Genomic DNA, 22100 nt, shown 5'->3' on the forward strand with positions numbered 1-22100 from the left:
TTCCTGCTATCACATAGCTAACAGTACTGTTCCAGCAAGGGGAGTTCCCAACACCCCTAGGCTCACAGTAACACCCTCTTCCCCATCAAACATGCAGACACATTAGCTGTACTTTACCAATGTTTCATTTAAGAGCTTTTTTTAAAAGAAAAAAATTATTTCATGTATGAGTACACTGTAGCTGTCTTCAGACACACCTGAAGAGGCAGTCAGATCTCATTACGGATGGCTGAGCCACCATGTGGTTGCTGGGATTTGAACTCAGGAACTTTGGAAGAGCATTTGGTGCTCTTAACTAGTGAGCCATCTCCCCAACCCCAGAGAGTTGAGTGTTTTGCCTGTATGTTGGTCTATGCACTACATGCCTGGTATCCAGGTATCTGTAGAACTAGGGTTACCCATGGTTCTGAGCACCTCGTGGGTGCTGGGAATGGAACCCAGGTGTTCTGCAAGAGTGACCTCTGCCCTTCAGCCCATCCCCGCTGGCTGGCTGCAGTGTTAGGCAATGTTAACCTATGCTCTAAGTGACAGTAAATCTTAGCAGGTCATAGAAAAATATTGGATTCTCTGAAGTTCAGTTCAAGAATTATGAACGGTCTGGAATGGTCCTTAAGTGTTTCTCGCATTCTAGACCCACAGTGCTGCCAAGTTAAATTTTATAAAGTTTATTTGTGCTTCAAAATACAAAGCCCAACCCCGACTTCCAGGAAATCCACTGAGAAATGCTTTCCTAGGCTTGACAGGGCCCCGCCCAGGCCTGACAGCCCTCCCCAGTCGCCAAAGGCCTCCGAGGGTGACCACAGTCACGAGGCTCTGCTGGCCCCTCTTGCAGAACACACTTCAAGGTCTGTAGATGACTGGTAAATTAAAGGCAGGAACAGCAGCAGGCAATCTGGTTCTCTCTGGCACGGGGCAGTGACCTAGAAACAAGAATCCGAAGGAGAGAGCCAGATAAGCGATTAAAACTGAAACCTTAAAAAAAAAAAAAAAAAAACCCAAAAACTTTAGGAAGAAGCATTTTGTGCGCTGCACACAGGCAGACACCAGCAAAGTTAACTCTGCTGTTAACTATTTAACAGCAGAAGCAGGCTGTTCACTTCTTTTTTAAAGAAAGTTTAAGAATTTCTGGTAAAGGGCCAAAAAAATGTTTCTCATGAAACACTGAAGTATTTATATTCAACCAAATCTCCGAGGACCTGAACCTGAGTCCACCCAGAAGAGGATCAGCCCCCCCCCCCCCACCACTCTAGCCCGCAGTGTACTTCTTCATAAGTGCAGCTACTTTAGCGATGAAGCCACACCCAACCTCAAGTGTAAGCCCGCACACATCTCTCTTCCGGTTTCCATAGGAGGATACTGTATATTCGTCTTTATTAGGTCTGAGCAGAGCCTGCCCCTTCCAATCCCACCACTAGTTTCCTGCTGCTCTGTGCCTTAAGGAGACAGCTCTTATGCTGTCCTGAGGAGGCTGCCAGGGTCAGGGCACCTTTTTGCCTGAATGTCAGCACTGCTAGAGGCAAGGACAAGGACAGAGTCGTTAAGCATTCTCATGGCCCAAGCCTCACATTCCTGCCTCCTTAAAAGGAACACACTCATTTTCAAGAACTATGTGACAAGCACCTCACTCCAGCGAGTACAGGACAGGTGCGGGCAAACCCACCCATTCCTGCTAACTCAGGGACTTTGTCCTCAGAGCACCCATGGGGGAGAATTAGCAAGGCAACTAGCCCTTAGGTTTTGTTTTGGGAGGTTGGCACATAGCTCTCCATGGAGTCTATTTAACTTGATCCCTAATAAAGCTCAATTTCTTCAAGCATGGAGCCACACCCCTAAGCCTCAGAATAGAGTATTTTCCCTCAGTTGAAATCCTCAGACAGGGATAACTCATCCATCATGGGCTTATGGGAACACAACAAAATGAGAACCTACAATCACAGAGGGCCATGCCTTTAATCTCAGCACCTGGAAGGCCACAAACGGAGTTTGAGGTCAACCAGGTCTACAGAGCAAGTTGCAGGCCTGCAAGGGCTTTACCATAAGACTAAAAGGGGAGGAAGGCTATACTTGATCCTGAAACAATCTAACGGACTAAGCCCCGCAGCAACCACAACCCTGCAATTCTAGGAAGAAACTCTTACCAGCCACAGGCATCCCAAAGGCCCTTAGATGGCCATCCTGTACCACGCCTTACAAAGAAGCCTCCTGGAGCCAACTGGGAATCTGAAGGAGCAACAACGACATTACACTTCACTCTAACAGAAGCAACCTTCACACGAGCATTCTCAAAATAGGTCTTAAAAGTCGAGCCTCAGTAAACCAGAACTCTTCACAAAGGTGTTGGTTCAGACAGGGATAACTTAGATCATCCTCAGCTCAACAGTAACTGCTTCATCTCCCACAAGGGAGCTAACACCACCCAGCGAACAAACCAAACCCTGCTCAAACTTGCCTGCCACTCAGCACATCCCTCAGGCCGAGCACAGGCCCGGGAAGCGCCGGCTCTCCGCCAAGCTGGGTGTGCAAGCTCTCCTGAGCACAGGCGTCGCTCTGAGTCCAGGAGAAAACCCAGGTGCAGGAGGGCTACCCGCGTGGATGCATCAACACCACTTGCAGGCCCAGAACTGAGGCTCAGCTGACACCTGTCAGTAAGCAAAGACACACGGTCAACTCTTAAAACCCTCACGTGGAGTCTGCCCGGCCTGGATGGCTGGGTCTCAGGCATCCAAACGCCACAGAATGGCCTTCAGATAAACAGCTTTGTATCACCGTGCACTCAGCCCCAGCAAGGTCAGCGTTTGTGCACGATACCTTCTTATAAGCTTTTAAATACGATTCAGCCAGTGGTTTTTCTGTGTAGCCCTGGCTGTCCTGGAACTCACTGGAAATCCGCCTGCCTCTGCCTCCCAAGTGCTGGGATTAAAGGCGTGCACCACCACTCCCCAGCTTCAGCCAGTGTTCTTAACCACTAAGCCATTTCTCTAGTCACTCCTTTCCTCTTCTAGACAGGATGACTAACAGGAAGGAACCCAACCTGCACTCCCTAACAAACTCAAGGCCAATCCAGGTAACACGGCAAGACTCTGGAGTGAGAAAGGTCGGCACCTGCCTTACAGCTGAGTCAGTGTCTTTGACAAGTCTTTCTAGACTATCAATGGAATCCCTAAAATGGTATGGGCCACCCACTACAGCGAACCTACAGAAGGACAGCCACCATGAGGTGACACTATACAAGGGAGCGCCTCCTTCCCACACCCACATGCACTGAAGCATGTGAGTAGTCTGTTTAAGACAGGATTAGAACCACCTGTCTCAGGAGACGCCTGAAAATAGCCAGTACTCTGGTCTCTTAGAGAATAGAGGTAGAGCAGGTCATTGAACTGTTGTTACATGCCTGCTCAGATCCCAGAGGTTTTTTTTTTTTTTAAAGATTTATTTTCACATATGTAAGTAAACTATTGCTGTAGCTTGTCTTCAGACACACCAGAAGAGGGCATTCCATCTCATCACAGATGATTGAGCCACCATGTGGTTGCTGGGAATTGAACTCAGCACTTCAGGAAGTGCAGTCAGTGCTCTTAACGACTGAGCCATCTCTCCTGCCCATGCCCAGAAGGTTCTTAATTCCACTCCAGAATGGTCTTCCCCACTGACAAGGGTGGACCCAGGAAATGTGCGTATTTCAACACTTTTTAGGTGTTCAAGATAAATACAGGTATGGAAACCAATGATTCTGCATCACAGAAGACAAGGCTCTGTGCCACTATGGGGTAGTAGGCCCAAATCTTAAACCAATACCCAATTTCTAGGCCAAAAGACAGCTCCGTGGCTAAATGGAAGACTGTGAAAGTCAACCTGACCGACACCTATGGCCGCACAGGCACATACAAAAGAAATAGAATCCACTCAGTTCCAATTTACTTAGTAGTGATAAATTTTGTGTTGACAAATGTTAGATACAGCTTTGTGCGCGCGCTAATGAAGCAGCGGAGCAGAACCATCCCCTCATCTGGACAATCAACCCCGCAACACCTACAACCCCACCCCCACCGCAAATCCAACCACCACCCCTGCGACTCCGTGAAGAAGCTCTTACCAATAATAGTCATCCCGAAGGCCCTTCTGCCCCACGCCTCACATCGATGATTCCTGGAGACGACACCTCAATCTGAAGGAGTATAAAGAGATCACAAAAAAAAAAAAAAGAGATCACACTTCATTCGAACAGAAGCAACCTTAACGTGGTCATTCCCAAATAGGTATTTTTACAAAGTCGAGCCTCAGTAAGCCATGACTCTTCACGAAGTGTCGTTTCTGACAGGGATAACTGAAATCATCCTCAGCTCAACCAGTACGAGGCTCCCAAACAACCCCCCCCCCCCCCAAACTCCTTTTTGGAAATCCGATCTGGCAACCACGTTGAGTTCGAGGACGACACTGGGTAGCCCCAAAGGACACTGGCACAGAGCCTCTTCTGCACCTGTCTGGAACCCTTACCGAGATGCACTGAGGGGGGCTCGACGCCAACTTCAGATCTGTGCGCCAGGCAGATGCCCGCCATCCATCTTCCCATGCCTTCTGACTGGCGACCACACCGAGTCCGTTTGCTTTCAGGGATCCAGCCATTACTTCTGCGATGGCACCTGCATCTTGTCTCCCGAGTGCCCATGCCATGCATCCCTTCGGGGAAGGAGAAAGGAGGCCATGTTAGAGCTAGCGGGTCCCAGTTTACAATCCCCTCCGTTACAATCTACTCGCGGGTTAAGGCCACCACCCTCAATGGAGACCCCAGGGCAGAGCTGAGCTCATGGCTGGCTGAGTGTCACAGAGGCCCCCCACTAAGTTCGAAACCCCAAAAAGGGCTTCATCCCTTCCGCACAAGATTTCTTGTAGTCTGGAAAACATTTTCTTAGAATCTCAGCCCTAAGGACTATAATAGCAACGCAAAGGGCTTATCGTCGTAACTTCACCTCGGGAGAGAGCAAGCATGCCAACGGTAGGCGTAGAAAGAACTCATGTTCCTTTTTCCACAGCTTACCATCCCCCAAAGCCTAGGCCTTTCAAGGAGAGTACCACGGACCGGCGCGGCCATAACTTCCAACCACGCGGCAGAGGACCTCGGAAAGGACGAGATTGCGCTTGCGCGCAGTCTTCCCGTCCCCGCCCCGCCCTCAAGTCTCGCCGGAACTCTCGCGATGTTGAGAACTGCTTGATGGGAAACGTAGTTCTCAAGCGACCGTTGCCGAGAGTGGGTCGTCTCGCCTCCTACTGGGGAAAGAGAAGGAGTAAGATGGTGACAGCCACCAGGGGCAGCAGAGGGTCCGGGATGATAAGCTTGGTCCTTGGAGAACTTCGACGGTCCCCGGCTAAGGCTGGGGAGGTAGAGAATGTTCGAGGGTTCAGGGGCCGATGAGGGAACTGAGGCTCGTTCTTAATTGTGCTGCTGATTTTATCCGGGGTGGAGAAATGTCATTTGGTCTCCTTTCTTAGTGAAGTCCCGGGAGAGACCCAGGGAATCAGCTGCTTTTAAGATGGGGGCGAGAGCGGGTGCAGGCGGCAGGGGGCGCTCGAGAGCCGCAGGGGCGACGGTCAGCAGTATCCCCCTGCCTGGATCCATTGCCTTCGCGTTAGCCATGTGTACTATTCTGGTAGCTCCTGAGTTACATCTTCAGAGGTTGCTAGGAGACATCCCCATCCCCACTCTCCTGCTAGCTTGGTAAGTGAAATAAGTGTGCTGGCCCCAGAGAAGCTTTGGATAGAATGGTAGTCCCCAAGTCGTTAAGGGGTGGCATGGGGTGGGGGTGGGGGTTAGTTTGTGTCCTCCCCTTGGGTGACTGGTGTCTTGTGAAAGTCTCTGAAAATGGTAGTTTAGTATCTGGGGTGTGTGAAAGGGCCTTCAGCGGTTGGTAATTATGTCAGAATTCTTGCCTCCTTCCCCCTGCGTTTGACATGCCTTCCAATCCCGCCTCATTCGTTCTGAGTATCATTTTGTGTGAGACATCTTGACTTCATTTTGTTTTAAGAGATTTATTTATTATATGTGAATACACAATAGCTGTCTTCAGACACACCAGAAGAGGGCATCAGATATCGTTAAGGATGGTTGTGAGCCACCATGTGGTTGCTGGGATTTGAACTCAGGACTTCCAGAAGAGCAGTCAGTGCTCTAACTGCTGAGCCCTTTGATTTCATTTTTAAATAGGGTAAAATGGCAAGGCAGGGCCAGAACTTAGACCTGTTTACAAGCTAGTTTAAATTCGTAAGATTGAGAGCCTTTTATTCACCACCCTCACCCTGTTCTCAAATGGGACTCTGTAGTGTTTAGCCTTTATCATCTTCTTAATGTGGAAATCTGTTACTTATTCTTAATGGCCACATTCGAATGTATTTCCTTTAATTTAATTTTGAGTACTTCAGGAGCGGGGTGTAGGGGGGAGCTCTCTTAATATTTTTTTTTTTAATTCCCTCACAGTGCCGGGCTTAGTGTTTGGCTGCGTCTTCTCACAGAATGTTCCAAGGAAATAATGATTAATGTATTCAGCAAGAACACAGGCCCTCGAATTTTCTATCTTACCCTTGAAGACAGATTATTCTGACGGGGAAAAATGCATTTTCTCCCGGCACGCTGCTAAGTTCTTTCGTGTAAGACTTGCGGAGGGAATTCGGGAGAATTTGCCCCAAGCCGCTTGTGAAACTTGTGACCTTCTGCAGATAATACAATAATGGTAGTTAATACTTTACTGGATTTGCTAGGTGGCTGCTCATTGCCTCGGGGCCTGTCCTCACTCTATAGGAAGCCCTGCAACTCTCCCATTTGACAGAAGAAGAGACACTATTGAGAGGTGAAGTGCTGTTTAAAGTCGCAGTGGTAGAGCCAGGCGTGGTGGCGCACGCCTGTAATCCCAGCACTCTGGGAGGCAGGGGCAGGTGAATTTCTGAGTTCGAGCCCAGCCTGGTCTACAGAGTGAGTTCCAGGACAGCCAGGGCTACACAGAGAAACCCTGTCTCGAAAAAAACCAAATCCAAAAAACAAAAAAAACAACAACAAAAAACAACTCCCAGTGGCTCCTGGCAGACTTGTTTGACCCCAGCCTGCAGAGTTGATGTGATGCTTTTACCATTGGGCTGCTTCGTGGGCTGAGTGAGTCGACCTACTACGTAAGATCTTTTCTCCTAGGAGGAAAAATAAAAGAGAAACAGAGAATCCTAAAAATGTATGTGTATGTGTGGGTATGAACATGTATGCAGGTGCACATGGATGTGTGCGCTGGTGCATGGAGAGGTCAGACATCAGTTTTGGATCTTTCTCAGTCAGAAGACGATGTCACGTTACCCTGGAGCCAGAATCACGGTTGTAAGGTGCCATTTAACCAAACCCTCAGACCCTCAGTTCAGGTCTGAGACTAGGACCTGCGTCCCGGAGGAGAGCAAATGCCCACAGCCACTGAGCCAGCTCTCCAGCCCCCGCACCTAGCTTCCCGTGTGAGTGCCGGGGGCCTGGCCTCGTGTCCCCTTCTTGTGCAGCAAGTGATTTTCCAACGGAGCCATGTCCCTGGCTGCAATTTTTCTGTCTTTACAGAGGTTTTGGAGACTAATAAGCAATACTGAGAATGCCCGCCGCCACCTGCTTTGTTGGTTTGAGCCACATGGTGGCAGAGTGAGTTGAGAATGAGCGTCTGTGGGAGCCACGTGGCGGCTTTGGATCCCCTGCTGTCTCAGGGCTCCAGGCTCATTGCCACCCAGTGTGCAGAAAGGCCACTGTTCTGCCTGTCAGGTCTCTGTGTGGGCTCCACACCAGACAGGGCACAGTTTCTCCTGCACAACTCAGTTATACACCCTGGAGCAGCCACAGGCACACAACCAGTAAGGGGCCCACCAGCAGCTGGGCGGTGGCCAAGAGCCTGGAGCAAACTCCAAAGGCCTTGTGCCTGAGTACGCATGAGGCACAACTGTGTAGGCAATCTAGAAATAACTGGAGACACCTCAAAGGCTGCCCCAGAATTTCTGACTGAGCAGCCAGGGACAGAGCTGCTCAGAATGAAGTGCTAACGTTACTGTGATCTCATTTGCACCCCGTGCATCTGAGTCTTGTGTACAGTGGAATCCCACAGCCGTCCTACAAGACCTGCAGGTGCAGATTACGTCTCTCAGGTGCAGCAGCACAGTCCTGTGCTAAGTGTGGGAAACGGGACAATTATCACCCCAGGGCTGTGAGACCCGACTTCAGAGTGCACAGGGGAACTTCAGTCAGCTGGCCTGCTGGGCTGGGGAAGTCACGGACAGGATCTGAGAAAGATGTGGTTTCTGAAACCCATAGCAAGAAAGCAGTCTTTACCATATTGAAGTTCCCTTCTTAGTTGCAAAGGGAATCTTGGATTTTATTACTAAGATCATGAAGGAAGGGTGGTGATACCTCCAAGACGATGGCTGCTTACACTGGGAGTATCTGCATCAGCAGTTTCACAGGAAGTACGTCCATACACAGGCCTGTTGGTGGCCGGCCTGGAAGCTGTTCTTCCTCCATCTTGTCTACGATGCAATTCTGGCCAAGTTTGGGGAATTCTTCTTGCCTTTAAAAACAACATCCTCTCTTCTGGCTCTGGGACAGTGTAGAGTTGTGATGCTTGGGCTCACCGCAGCCGTCTGGAATCTGAGAGGCTCCTTTCAGAGCAAGAGCCAAATCCCTCTGAGGATGGGTTGGAAAGAAGAAAGGAGTCCTTGAGGCTGCTGGTCAGAGCCAGCCCCGGACCCATGGCTTCCAAAGATATACTTTCATGTTTCCTATTTCTGTATGTGGGATGTGCCTTAAAAGTTTCAGTGAAATAGTGTGAGGTGTAAGAATGGGTGTCATTGTTAAAGTTTCAAGCTGCAGGTTCTATTCAGAGTTCTAGTTTTAGTCAACCTAACTGACATGCACACCTCCATTTCCTCATGAAGAATTCCCTGGAATTCCAGGTATGGTGGCGCACACCTTTAGTCCCGGCACTTGGGAAGCAGAGACAGGCAGATCTCAGAGTTTGATGCCAGCCTGGTCTGCAGAGTGACCAGGACAGCCAGGGCTACACAGAGAAACCCTGTTTTGAAAAAACAAAAAACAACAGAAAAAAAGGAAGAAGAAAGAAAGATTTCCCTGGAAGAAGCCGGGCATAGTAGCACAAAACTTTAATCTCAGCACTCACAAGGCAGAGGCAGGGTGGATCTCCACAAGTTTAAGGCCAGCCTGGTCTACATAGTTCTAGGCCAGCCAGAAATGATAAGTTTCTGTCTCAACAACAAAACAAAACACACACAGGAAGAAAAGCCAAGTCTTCACCCACCTTATCTGCAAAGCCATTTCCTCTAATAAAATTGCCACTTAAAAATGGATTTGTAAAAATAAACAAGTTTGAAGAGTATGCAGTATTGCCTGGACCTCGTCTGGTGTTTCCTGGACACGTCTCCCCGTTCCAGGAAGCCCCTGGCTTCTTCATGTTGCTCCCTTTGCTTTGGCTTCCCTTCCCCGCATCCTTGCCTCGGCTTGGCACATTCCAGCTCATCTCAAACATCTCTCCGTGTGCTCTCGGCTGGGCTGCCAGCCGCGGCACCCGGGGTTTCCCAGTGACACCCTTACCGTGGCAGGTGTTTCAGCAAATGCTCTGTTATGGAGCAGGCTGGAGGAAAATCCCAGAGCGATGGAGCCCAGCCTGAACAACTTTGGACAGACTACTTCACCTGTCTATCTTCCTCATGTCTGGTTTTTTGTTTTTGTTTTTGTTTTCTTTTCAAGACGGGCTCTATGTAGCTCTGGCTGTCCCGGAACTCACTATGTAGACCAGGCTGGCCTCGAACTCACAGAGCTCTGCCTCCCAAGTGCTGGGAGCAAAGACATGCACTACTATACCCAGCTTCAAATCCTCTATTTGACCATGAGGGAGAAATGAGGGATGATAATTTGCATCTCACAGGATTGTTTGAAGACTGTGTATCCAAAGCACTTATGTAGTGCTTGGCACAGAGCCAACAGCACACAAACAGGAACTCTTGATACTTGCATTTCTTCTAATACTCATTACCCCACTGTTTTTTAATACTTATTTATGTGAGTGTTTGTGTGCTTGCTTGAGCTCACGTGCACTGTGTGTGCAGATGCCTATGGAGGCTGTAGAGTGCCGATGCCCTAGACCAGGAGTTACAGATGCTTGTGAGCCACCTCATGTGGATGCCGGAAACGGAACCTGGGGCTTCTGCAAGAGCAACACGTCCTTTTAACTGTCTGTCCAGTCATCTCCCCAGCCCCACTCCACGTTTTATCATAATTTTCTTCCTCCCCCCACTCCCTTCCAATATCAGGCCTTGAACCCAAGGTTCAGGCACGTGAGGCAATGCCCTCCTCTCCAGTTTTTGGTTTTTTGGGGGGATGAGGGGATGGGAGCCACTAAAGTTGCCCGCCCTGACTTTGACCTCACCGTCAGCTCCTCTCCTGTCTGGGATTAGAAACTGGTGCCACATTTGCTTATTTATAGCTGGACCATGAACAAATACTGGTCATGTCTTCTTCTGTGTTTTCTTTTTAACTATGGAAGCCATTTTTATTGAAGTATGAGATACACAGAGTAAAATATGTTCAAAATGTACCGTCAGAGTCCGTAAGCAAACATGCCTGTACGCACAGTCCCCGTCAGGACTGAGAACATTTTTGCTCCCCTGAGCACCCACACTGCTCTTCCTTATTTTGTGCAGTCTGTTCCCACATTCAGCTGTGGCCCAGGCCAGCCCTGCCCTGCTTCCTGTCCCTGTCAACGGCTCTTGTCTGGTCCTAGATTTCACGAATGTGACCACAGAGGAGCCCCTCCTCTGTGTCTGCTCTCCTAATCCTCCTGCACTGTCCCTTAGGTTAAATACCTCATTTCGGTCTTGTTTTTGAGAGTTATTCCACTGAGAGCACACATACCTCCGTTTACCCTCAGATGCCTGTTGATAGGTCCCTGGGTTATTTTCAGCGTGGAGCTGCTATTAGCAAAAGTCAACAAAAAGTCAACGCCTTTGTAAACCCTTTCTGTGGGCATAAGTTTTCGTTGTTCTTGGGTTACGTAGTGCGATACTATGGCACTAAGTTCCCAAGAGATTGCAGGGAGGATTTCAAATATGTGGCATCCACCTCCCGATAAGCTTATAGTGCATCTCAGCTGCTGACTTTGAGCTTTTTGCCTAAAAGCATATATTTTGGGGGAGAGTGATTATTAAAATCTTTTTTCTCCCCCTTTTAGAAAGGGTACTAATTGTTAGCTTGTAAATGTTTTTGTTGTTGTTGTTGTTGTTTTGTCTCTTTGGTTGGTCAGTTTTGATTTTCCAAGACAGGGTTTCTCTGTGCCGCCCTAGCTGTCCTGGCCTCGAACTCAGAGATGTCCTACCTCTGCCTTGCTGAGATCAAAGGAGACGCACCACCACGGCCCAGCTTTGCGTTGCTTTTGGGTTTTTTGTAAAAATTTGTCTAAGAAATATTCCATCTTTCTTTGTGTATGTGGAGCCAGGGGCGTGTGTATCCGCTCAGCTCAGTGTCCAGAGGCCAGAAGAGGGAGTCAGATCTCCGGATCTCCTGATCTCCACGCTTACAGGTAGTGAGCTGCCATGGGCGGTGGGAACAGAATCCCAGTCTCTCAGAAGAGCAGCTCGTAACAGCTCCTGAATTGTAAAAGTTCTTCATTCTGTTTTGTAAATTGATTTTTTATGTGTGTGTGTGTGTGTGTGTGTGTGTGTGTGTGTGTGTGTTGACATAGGAATGAGACTGGCCTTTGACTCTGGTCCACATGCTGAGTCTGTCATAAAGTCCTTTCTGTTTGTTTGAATTTTCAGTCACACCTGGGTCCTAACCCCCCACCAGGGGGCACAGGTGTTGGGGTTTTGTCTAAGCTCCACCCCACACCTACCTGGCAATAGCCAGGTATGCCCCGCCCCAGAGATCTGGCCCGCTATAAGAGGGGCTACTTGCCCCTCCTCTTTCTCTTTGCTCTCTGCTCTCCCATACTCTCTCACCTCTCTGCCCCTGGGGCTCTTCTCCCCCCCCCCCACGTGGTCATGGCCGGCCTCCACTCTCTCTCTCTCTCTCTCTCTCTCTCTCTCTCTCTCTCTCTCTCTCCCTCTCTCCCTCTCTCCCTCTCTCTCTCCCTCTCTCTCTCTCTCTACCACTAACTCCCATCCCCTATTCTGAATAAACTCTATTCTATACCATGTCTGTGTGTGTGTGGTCCCTCAGGGGCAGAGGTGCCCACCGCAGGGCCCGCCTGGACACCTTCCCCCATGCCGCCTAGCCACACTCACCTAACCTATACTCCCCTTCATTATCCTGCTGAATCCTTCATCCAGAAGTAACCCTGACTCCTTCAACAGGTACCCCACAGAGAGGGTCTACTGTCCCAGTTCGGTTAATGGGTCCCTGAAGCCACCCTCTTGCACTCCATGCCCCTCCCCTCCCCATGGCAAACAAACAAACCAAAGCTGTTGCCCTCCTCAGCCCTCCTCCTCTGCAACTGGGCTGCTGCCTGTCATCCTCTCCCCAGAGTCCTGACCCCAGATGGAGGAGGCAGCAGAGTGACAGAGACAACGACAGGGAGTGATGGCCTGTGTCTGTCATCCTTGCGGGGATGGGGTTGGGGGGGCACCACTTCCTGTTTCAGGGACACTGATGGATCCTAAGGAGATGGACTCTCTGCTCTTCTCAGTTGGCAAGCTTTTCAGATGCCAGGGTCTGACCTGCCTTTGATTGACACATGGTTGAAGAGAAGACAGCCGCATTCTCTGTGGCACCCTGGCCTACCTCCACAGACAGCCGTGGCAGGCAGCTCCACAGCTCCAGGCCTTGTGTCCTTGAGGGCCTCTTTGTAGCCCTCATCTGCAGATTCGAGACCTCTCTACCATCAGTTCCCTCACAGGTCCTGGCTTTGCCTGCCAGCTGCAACCTTGAAGGAATTCTTTGAACTTCTCTTTCCTTATCGGTTAACTTGAGGTTAAGTGAAGTTAACAATGGTTCGTACCTCCTCAACGAGACTGTGCTTATAAATACGGCACTGGGCACGGTGCCGGGCTGATAAGTGTGACCCGTGTTAGCCATCATTAATAGTATTATTAGCATCATTAGCATTCTGTTAATGTAAGCCTCAGCATAGCCACCCTGATAGTCTCCTTATTTTCAGGTTCACAAAGAAACAGCACGTTCGTTCCTTCGGCGTAAGGAAGGACTCAGCCTTTCCCTCACAGCAAAGCCCTGCAAAGAGCATAAAAACGGGGCGGGGAGAGTGAAGCACCTGTCTGCCCTTGCCTGCTCAAATGGTCCCAGGTTTTACTTAGTCTAGTACTGGCCAGCACCTCTGCCATGTTCCCATCATAGGACAGTTCTGCGTGTGTGCACACACTAGACATTTTGGGATGGGTGGGTGCCCCCAGAATCCTATCTGCACTTTAAGGTGCCACAGGACAGAACCGCACGGCAGCTGCGGCAGAAGCCGCTCAGGCCACTACTGTAACATGTCATCCGTTCTCTGGTCATGTTGCCATGTCCAGGAGAGACTGGCAGCTGTCCCGAGTGTCAGCCTCAGAAGCAGCAGGCAGCAGCAATCCCGGCTCAGGTCGCTGCCCTTGGCCATCCTGCAACTCAGAGCGGCCCTTTCCTGTCACCCAGGGTCTCACCAGCAGAGAGATTGGCATTCAGACAAGCACCAGGGCAGCTGGCTCCACCGGCTCCTGTCCTCCACAGCTGACACTGCTTTGCAAAGCAAACCCTGTCACGGGAAGGTGTCCAGGCTGAGACGGCCTTCTGCATGCAGAGATGCCCTGGGTGCTCTCACCCAGCCAGCCCCCCCTTCCTGCCTCTTCTCCTTTGCCCATCACCCAGCTGTGGTGTATGTGGAGGGAGGAAGAAAAGAAGCAGGGTGGGGTAAGGGGAGGAAGAGCTGCGACAGCCGTGCATCCAAAGACCGGCAGACCCGCAGCGCTCACTAGTGCGTGTTGTGTAGTATAGTTGTGTAGTGAGCACCACACAATCATCTAGTCCTCACAGAACGAACTCTGTCTTAGGGGACTAGGAAACAGAAGCACAGAGGGAGCTATCCCTACCCCAAGGTCACAGAGGAAGGAAATGGCAGTGTTCTGGGCCCTGGCTCCAGCCCCTGCCCTCCTGATCATTCAGAGCCAGCACCCTGCACCAGCAGCTCCCGTCCTTTCATCCCACCTGTCTCCCCCATCCATCGTCCTTAGCTTTCTGTCTACCAAGCACCCGAAAACTCCTGCTCCTGTTCCCAATCAGCAGCTTTTTCTAAGGAAATGGGAATAGGAAGAACTCAGTCTCCGTGGGGATAGCATCATGGCCAGGAAGTAACTGACAGCCTCCATATTTTAAAGATCGTCCCTTGGCCTATGTGGCGTGAGTTAGTGGGCTGGGGGCAGGGTGCCTGGGCAGTAAAAGCCTCCCATAGGGGAGCTCTGGGCTGAGGGAGGGCACCTGAGCACTGGGAGACTCCCGTAGGGGAGCTCTGGGCTGAGGGAGGGCGCAGGGCAGTAGGAGCCTCCCCTGCGAGGGAGGGCAGGGGCTTTCTGAGCAAAAGCCTCAAATGTGCAGATTGCACAGAGAGCCTGGCATGGAAGAAGCCCTGGAAACAGGCTGAGCCTGGGCGGGGTGTGCGGGGAAGGTGTAAACACAGTCTGCTCCCACCAAAGCCAGCCTGCTCCCTGGGGGGACCCCTCCCTCCCAGCCCACATGACATCCCAGCTGCCAGGCGGCAGAGAGTCGGAGAGTCACATCCCCCCACCCCCACTGCCAGGGAGAGAGCCCCTTCCCATCCCGACCCTGCCCAGCCTCTAGAGAGGATCCTTAGAGGAGATTCACAGAGCAGTGCTGCCCAGGAAGGCGCTGCCCTGTCAGAAGGTGGCGCTGGGCTGGAAGCCAGCCCTGGTCCCGCTCTGTGACCTTGGCCTGACAATTTCTTGGATCATTGGAAGGAGGCGGGCAACTTGGAGATGGCAGAGAGGAGAGAGACAAGGATGAAGTGACAGGAACATGGTGACTAGATTAGAGAGAGAGCGCACAGCTGGGATCAGAGATGACAGAGTCCCCAGGACCAGTGCCCTCTGGCCATAGGTCTCACAGGCTTGTTGTCACTGGCGAGGCTCAAGCCTCCCCAGAGAAAACAGGCTGACAGGAGCTGCATGGCCTGAGTCAGGGGCACTCTGGCAGGTTCTTTAACCTAGTGTGACCCCCCCCACACACACACACGCACACACCTCCTGCCCTACTTGAGCAGTTCCCACGGACCCGCCTGCGTACATGACTGAGCCAGCCTCCTGGAGGAGCAGCACCAGCCTCTCCTCCCAGTGGGAACCTCCCCCCAACAGTGAGTCCCTGGGCTGCGGCATCTGCATCTCCCGTCCTTTCTCTCCCTCCACTGAAGTGGAACTGCGCCGGGATCCTGCTGTCTGGAGAACTGTCTCCTGGCAGCCTGAAAGGCAAGGGCAGAGGCTGGCTGGACAGAGGCAGCACCGCTGGGCTGGCTGCGCGGGGAGCCGGAGCGGGATGGGGAAGAGATGCTCGGCTGGGGCGCCTTTGAGGGTGAATGGCTCCCAGACAGTTGGGAGCAGCTGCCTGCACAGTAAGCCTGCATCTGGGAGCAGGAGCGGAAATGTGCTTTGATCTCTGCTCTGGATCCTGCAGGACAGTAACGACAGAAATGGCAGAGCATCTGGGGTGGCAAGGGAGGCTGATGCCAAGTTACTGAGCAGTCAGCAGGTGGCAAACACAGTGTCACACTTTCTTCCCCTTCCCTCTCTCTGCTGCCCAGTTAGAGTGCATATGCACACACACACACACACACACACACACAGGCAGATAGACACACACATGCACATACACACACTCACACATGCACACACACACATGCACATACACATACTCACACATGCACATACACACACATGCACATACACATACTCACACATGCACATACACACACATGCACATACACACACATGCACATACACATACTCACACATGCACATACACACACTCACACATGCACACTCACACATGCACACACACATGCACACACTCACACATGCACATGCACACACTCACACATGCACACACACATGCACATGCACACACACATGCACACACACATGCACACACACATGCACACACTCACACATGCACACACACATGCACATGCACACACACATGCACACACTCACACATGCACACACGCACACACACACATGCTCCCGCTCATTGCTGCCCACTTTGAGAACACACACACATACACACACACACACACACACACACACAGCACATTCAGAGGACAAGCTGGTGTTGCTCCCATCCAGTTTCAGGCAGACATGCCACAGATCCAGCTGGCCTCTCTTACTGATAATTTCAGGAGAGCAGCCAATGACAGAGTGAGTCGAGGGACTGAAGAGAGGCAGATGCCACAGGAATGAGAATCACTGTAGCGGAGTGACGTGACCCAGCCCTAGACCACAGGGTTTAGTGGAGCAGCTCCTGAGCCACAGATGGCCAGGCCAATTGAACCCCCTTTTGCCAATCAGCAGCAAAGCTGAGTTGGGGTCTTAAGCTTGGGTCCACCCAGCAGCGTGGTAGTGGACCATGCCTTCTCATGTGTGCCACGGGGTACGTACTACAGTCTGCGGATTGTGCTCAGGGACTGGAGAATGAATGGAGGAGCCCTTGATGACTAAACCAAGCTGTCACTTATCCTGCCCCTGGCTCTGGAGTCTCCTACTCTCTGCTTGCACCTGGCCCTTGCCTGAGATGCTGGGGCTCTCTAAGTTAACCTGGAGAACCCTGAGAAGCCTGCCCGCCCTGTGCCTCTCCAGCTTGTCTGTCCCTTAGAGCGGGAACTTGGAAATGGGTACCTAGGAAGTGCACGCCTCCCATGTCCTCTCTGCCAGCCCAGCCTTGTTCAGGAGCCCGAGGCATGGCCCACCTAGCAGCAAACCTGGGGGCTGCTGAGGAAACGCCTACCTTCTCCGTGACTGCTTCTCCAGTGTTCCCTTTTGCCGCTGCTTCCAGCCCCACAGCATCTTCCTCCATGGGAAGTGAACCTGGAGTCCAGCTAGAACGGAAAGTCCGGCAGCTCAGCGCGCTCCCCTGCACCTCAGGGTGGCCCGGTCCACTGCCTCCCCCTCAGGAGTCTGCAACACTGCCCTTAGGACTTAGCTAGCTAGCCCCTCATCCCCAAGCCTGGAAAACATGTCAGGACCACACAAGTCTCTTCAAACCAGTCCTAGCTCCGTGGCCTGAAACAAAGTAGCAAACTCAAAGATAAACCCAGTCCCACTCAACCTCCACCAGTGATGGAGAGCACTGAAGACTACCGCCCTCTCCCCGCATGGCCGGACGGACCAACGCCCTGCCTTCTGCCCTCCATGGCTCCTGGTCCTGACTTTACCTGTCGGAGCCGATGGGTCACAGTCCCCAGCGTCGAGCTGCCTGAAGCAGGGAAGGCCTACTTCACAGGTCCTTTCTCCCTGAACAGAGGGAAGCACTGGGGTTAGGAGATGGAAGGGTTAAACTTGTCATGTTTGGGGGCTCTTCCTCCTACTTCCACCTAGCCATGACCCCTATGCCACCCCAGCCAGCCCTGCTCCTTGTTGTCTGACTAACTCTTCCAGGTAACTGGGTGCCAAAGAGTTAAAGGCATCAGACGAGGCCAGCCCAGAGAGGTCCCAGGTTTGGCCTTTTTTCTTTTGTCAGGAGATCTAGCCCCTCCTTTTCTGTAGGCAAGTCAGAGATTTGGAAGTCAGATAGTTCCCTATCCTGTTGCTCAGTCACTACCAAGCAGTTATAAGTGAGCATGTCCTGTTAAGCCTGTGGGTTTGAGAATTACTTTGTAAGAAAAGTTTTGGAGCTGGGACTATGCAGCCGGCCCTGCAGCCAGGGGTACGGCCCTGCAGCCAAGGGCTACAGCCAGCATAAGTCCCCAGTGCCTCTGGGCCTCAGCATTCTTGAAGCTGTTGTCCACAACTCCAGCTTAAGGGGCCATGGTATGTGTTACCCTCCCACACTGTCTGAGCCAAGTTAGTCAGCACACCCTCCTCCTGCGGGCCCTGCACCCCAGAGCCCCAGATCTTTTTTTGCCCTTTGTTTTCAGTAGGGACATAATCTGGCATATAGGTACTAAATCGACACTTTTGTGGTGTCTTGACGGGCGCAGAGATTCTGGTAAACCAGGGAAGGAAAAGTCCAGAAAAATGCACAACTGTGCCTCCCCAAAGGCCACAGGGCTTCAACCTAGAGAAGAGTTAATTTCCAGGCCACTGGAGACAGCATCCTGCCCGCAGGGGCGGCCCAGCCAATGGCACTCAGCGCCGATGACGTCATGCACCTCCTGCGCCTTCTATTGGGGACTGGACAGCGAATCCTGCTGGAGGTTCAGGCAACGGAGCTGCAGAGCCCGTCGGTGGCAGAGGAAGGAGGAGGAGGAGGGCCAAGGACAAGAGAGCCTCTGCTCCCTGCTCCTCCGACAGAAGGTCCTCCTGGGGACTGCCCCACACTCACATCACAGAAGCGAAGCAACACAACATTGGTCCACAAAGGGACCCTCCGCCACCTAAGCTGCCCACTACACAAGGAGTGCCTATGGTGAGGGCTAGAACACGGAGCACACACACACACACCAATAGTTTCCTTAGCACTACTTTCCCACCCCTGACTCTCTCTCACCTGCCGGTAGATTGAAGGTCTGTGTCCGAGCCGCTGCCCACAACTGTCCCGTCCACTCTGCTGGGCTCTCTGGAAGGGAAGAGCGGGCAAGAGAACCTGAGGGCAATGCTCAGTCTCTGCCCCACCCCTTCACCGCAGTCCAGCAGCGCCGGACTCTTGGCTCCAAGAGTGACCCCCTCCAGAGTGTCCCCTGAATCCCTTCCCAGACCAGGTCTACCCACCTGAGCTTCTCTGTAACTCCCCCCGGTGGTCCCTCACACCCACCCACCCCAACCCCAATCCACAGCCCCATCAGTTTCTCACGGTTCCACTCGGTTGGTAAATCTACGGCGCCACAGCATGGCCAAGCTGAGCAGGAAGAGGGTGGTGCACATGGCTCGGCCGCCCCATCCCCACCGGCGACCAACTCTGCTGAAGAGTGCCACCGGCCAGGGCCACAGTGGCCAGCCTGCCTCTCCCAAGCCACCGCTGTTCCCTGAGGTTCCTGGGAGGAGATTAGGAGGTCCAAGCGGTCAAGCTGATTAGTGGAGTGGGCAGACCTGACCTTGTGGAGAGATTAAACTCACCAGGCTCAAGATCTCCCCTCTAGTGGCAGAGTAAGCCAGACGCCTCCTTCAAGACATGCAAGGTAACCCCGAGTGGCTCTCCAGAATGTTCTACCCAGAACATTCACTACTGTCCGGGCTTGGCATCAAGGCAGGTGGTGCAATCAAACTAAGTGAGCTACTTCCATAGCTGTTAAATCTACCGAGAAGTTGGGGACTTACAAGCATCAAGGAGAGCTTCAAAGAGGATCTGGGGCCTTGGCCCAGTGACAAAGTCCTTTAAGCCACTGGGGAGGGGGGCACCTCCAGTTCAACGCCTGGCCAGCCTGGGAAACCTAATGAGTGAATCAAAGAGGTCTGAGGAGATAGCTCAGCGGCAGAGTACTCGCCCGGGGTTCCAAGGCTCTAAGTTCAGCCTCCCATACAGGAGAGAGAGAGTGAGCTATCACAGGAGGTGTCTGAACGTGCAGGTGCCAGAGAAGGGCGGGCCCTCAGCCAGCTCTGCCGGCTGGCCCGGCTCTGACACGAAAGCTTGCCCATCTTCAAAGACCGAGGCTGCGAGGCAGAGGAGCTATACTGTCGCAGCTGAGGAGGGAGAGAATGGCAGAGAGGAGAAGGAGTGCATGATGGGACCAGGACCAGGAAGACCAGAGAGCAGAGTATGTGTGTGTGTGTGTGTGTGTGTGTGTGTGTGTGTGTGTGTGTGTATGTCTGTGTGTGTGTGTGTATGTGTGTGTGTTTATGTGTATGTGTGTCTGTGTGTCTGTGTGTGTGTGTGTGTGTTTATGTGTGTGTGTGTGTGTGTGTGTGTGCACCAGGCCTCCCTTGCACCCTCTGAGCTTTCCTAATTACACTCCCTTTGCAGTAAAAGACAGAGTCAGGGTGTGCACACAGAACTATAAATTCTATCTTATATAACAATCTTATATAATTTAGATACAAATTATAAGCTTATCAATTATGTACTAGACTACTGTAGCATTATAGTCCTGTGTTATAGAGCTACAACGATCAGAGGAGAAGTTGAGAATCAATAGAAATATTCTCTGCACGTCCCTCCTGGACCTCCTGGGCAGCTGCTTGGGCCTTGGGCAGTAGAGCTGGAATCCGCATCTCAGGGCTGGGACAAGGGCTGAGTGACCTTGGGACCTAAACCCACACAGCCCACAGTCCTCTCCAGGACCTTCAGTTTTCCTTCCCTAAGCAAGATGGGAGGCAATGCCTCCTGTCCAGGAGTCGCATCAGGCACCCAGCGCTGGGCTCCGGTGAGGGCCCTGCCGGGCCTATAAAGGCTCTTACTGACCCTCTATGATTGAACCTTCAAGTCTGATTGTATTTTTTAGATTTAAAAATTATTAGCCAGGCGGTGGTGGCGCACGCCTGTAATCCCAGCACTCTGGGAGGCAGAGGCAGGAGGATTTCTGAGTTCGAGGCCAGCCTGGTCTACAGAGTGAGTTCCAGGACAGCCAGGGCTACACAGAGAAACCCTGCCTCAAAAAAACCAAATCCAAAAAACAAAAACAAAAAAATTATTATTTATGTGTGTGTGCAAGTGTGTGTGCATATGTGTGTGTGCGTGTGTGTGCGCATGTGCATTGCGTGTGTGTGTGTGTGTGTGTGTGTGTGTGTGTGTGTGTGTGAGAAAGAACAGCTTGTAACAGTCAATCCCTTCTTTCCACCCTGTAGGTCCCAGGAGGGATGGAACTCAGACCATCAAGGTTTGTGGGGCAAATACCTTTAAAGATTTTAAATCAACAGGGACCGGCGCTGAAGAGGAGAGCCTCTCATGCCCTGCTCCACAGGACTCATCTTGAGCAGGGAGCCTTGAAGAGAACCAGATACAGTGTGCTTATCTGTGTCAGGACCAGACAGGCCCTCGTGGCCTCTGCTGTCCTCAGCCAGGCCTGAGCGACTGCTGGCAGGATGAGGGTTCTGCATCTCTCAAGACTGCACTCCTCCCCTCTGTCCCAGTGTCGCTCTCCCTGAGCAGTCTACTGAGATGCTGGAGATGAAGGATCTGCCTTCCGGTTCTCAAACTGAACTCTCGATGGTGACAAATGTCTTCACTGTCCAGTGTCTTACTTAGGACTTCTGGCTCCCCAGAGCCTCTCCATCATTCGTGACTGCCTGCCCCTCTGAGGAGCTTCACTCCACCAGGCCAGGGGCTGGTCCTTACCTACCTGTCATTAATTAGCTGCTCAGGACTTCCTGCTTGCCGGCATGGGCAGGCATTGGTGGGGCGGGAAGTGGAACACCCCCCGGGCTCTGGCTCCCCAGACTGGACAGGTGCACAAGTTCAGAGGGCCAGCTGGAACAGCAGATGGGAAGAGAGACTGCCCATCGCTCTAAGCCTGCCAGAACTTGAGGTCCCCACGTCTGACAAAGGTGCCTCGGCCCAGTCTCAGAATCAGGAGTGGTGTGGCTACAGGGGAAGCCCAGATTTGTCTGCAAGTTCCTCCTTCCCAGCAGGCGATGCCTGGGTGTGTTTGACTTTGAGTCAGATCCCCACCTCGTGAAGGGTGTACACACACACACACACACACACACACACACACATCCAGACACCACAGATCGAGAGCTGAGACCGGGAACCTCAGCTCCGCACCAGCCCGGGTCGCACTTCAGTACACCCCGAGCTGCCCATCTACGCGTGACCCCCTGATCCTCCCAACCCCTCCCGCACTTTAGCCACACCTACCTCTCCCAGCCGGGACCGCGGTGGCCTTGCTAACGGGTGGTGGTCAGGCGGGCAGACGCCAGCCGCCAGCCGTGACACCCCCATGCCGCCTAACCTTCACCTTGCCAAAACTGACTCCCCGAAACAGGACTGGGGTTTTGGAGCGGATCCTTTT

At 52.1% G+C, this 22100-nt stretch overlaps 1 protein-coding gene, 1 long non-coding RNA gene and 3 other non-coding genes across 7 annotated transcripts; all 5 read right to left on the bottom strand.

The window, feature by feature from the left end:
- Positions 1–649: 649 nt before the first annotated feature.
- On the bottom strand, positions 650–5118 carry LOC127693521 (uncharacterized). 3 transcript variants are annotated; one of them, XR_007979708.1, is made up of 4 exons: positions 5036–5115; positions 4495–4677; positions 4094–4165; positions 650–920 (listed from the first exon to the last, which is right to left on the bottom strand). It is a non-coding gene; the product is annotated as an uncharacterized LOC127693521 (long non-coding RNA). The 3 variants fall into 3 exon arrangements; XR_007979710.1 differs by lacking the exon at positions 650–920 and adding an exon at positions 2451–2639 and having other exon boundaries at positions 5036–5118; XR_007979709.1 differs by lacking the exon at positions 650–920 and adding an exon at positions 2451–2639 and having other exon boundaries at positions 4968–5115.
- Positions 1830–1903, bottom strand: LOC127695674 (small nucleolar RNA R38). The gene has a single exon (XR_007980044.1). It is a non-coding gene; the product is annotated as a small nucleolar RNA R38 (small nucleolar RNA).
- Positions 2302–2377, bottom strand: LOC127695671 (small nucleolar RNA R38). The gene has a single exon (XR_007980041.1). It is a non-coding gene; the product is annotated as a small nucleolar RNA R38 (small nucleolar RNA).
- LOC127695672 (small nucleolar RNA R38) lies at positions 4271–4345 on the bottom strand. The gene has a single exon (XR_007980042.1). It is a non-coding gene; the product is annotated as a small nucleolar RNA R38 (small nucleolar RNA).
- Positions 5119–8336: 3218 nt separating the features above from the next.
- Prcd (photoreceptor disc component) lies at positions 8337–22095 on the bottom strand. The gene is made up of 5 exons (XM_052195500.1): positions 19007–22095; positions 18704–18772; positions 17430–17508; positions 17003–17093; positions 8337–8683 (listed from the first exon to the last, which is right to left on the bottom strand). Exons 1-3 carry the CDS (start codon positions 19075–19077, stop codon positions 17487–17489), a joined length of 162 nt encoding a protein of 53 aa, XP_052051460.1. The 5' UTR covers positions 19078–22095; the 3' UTR covers positions 8337–8683; positions 17003–17093; positions 17430–17486.
- Positions 22096–22100: the final 5 nt, after the last annotated feature.

Source organism: Apodemus sylvaticus, chromosome 10, assembly GCF_947179515.1.
Source record: "Apodemus sylvaticus chromosome 10, mApoSyl1.1, whole genome shotgun sequence".
Lineage (NCBI taxonomy): Eukaryota > Metazoa > Chordata > Mammalia > Rodentia > Muridae > Apodemus > Apodemus sylvaticus.

Bases quoted from the DNA above. Each gene is read 5' to 3' on its own strand.
- Prcd (XM_052195500.1), bottom strand. From the start codon at position 19,077: ATGTGCACCACCCTCTTCCTGCTCAGCTTGGCCATGCTGTGGCGCCGT. The intron at 18,773-19,006 runs GTGAGAAACTGA...CTTCCCTTCCAG, and splicing joins TTTACCAACCGAGTGGAACC to AGAGCCCAGCAGAGTGGACG. The intron at 17,509-18,703 runs GTGAGAGAGAGT...CCCTCTGTTCAG, and splicing joins GACCTTCAATCTACCGGCAG to GGAGAAAGGACCTGTGAAGT.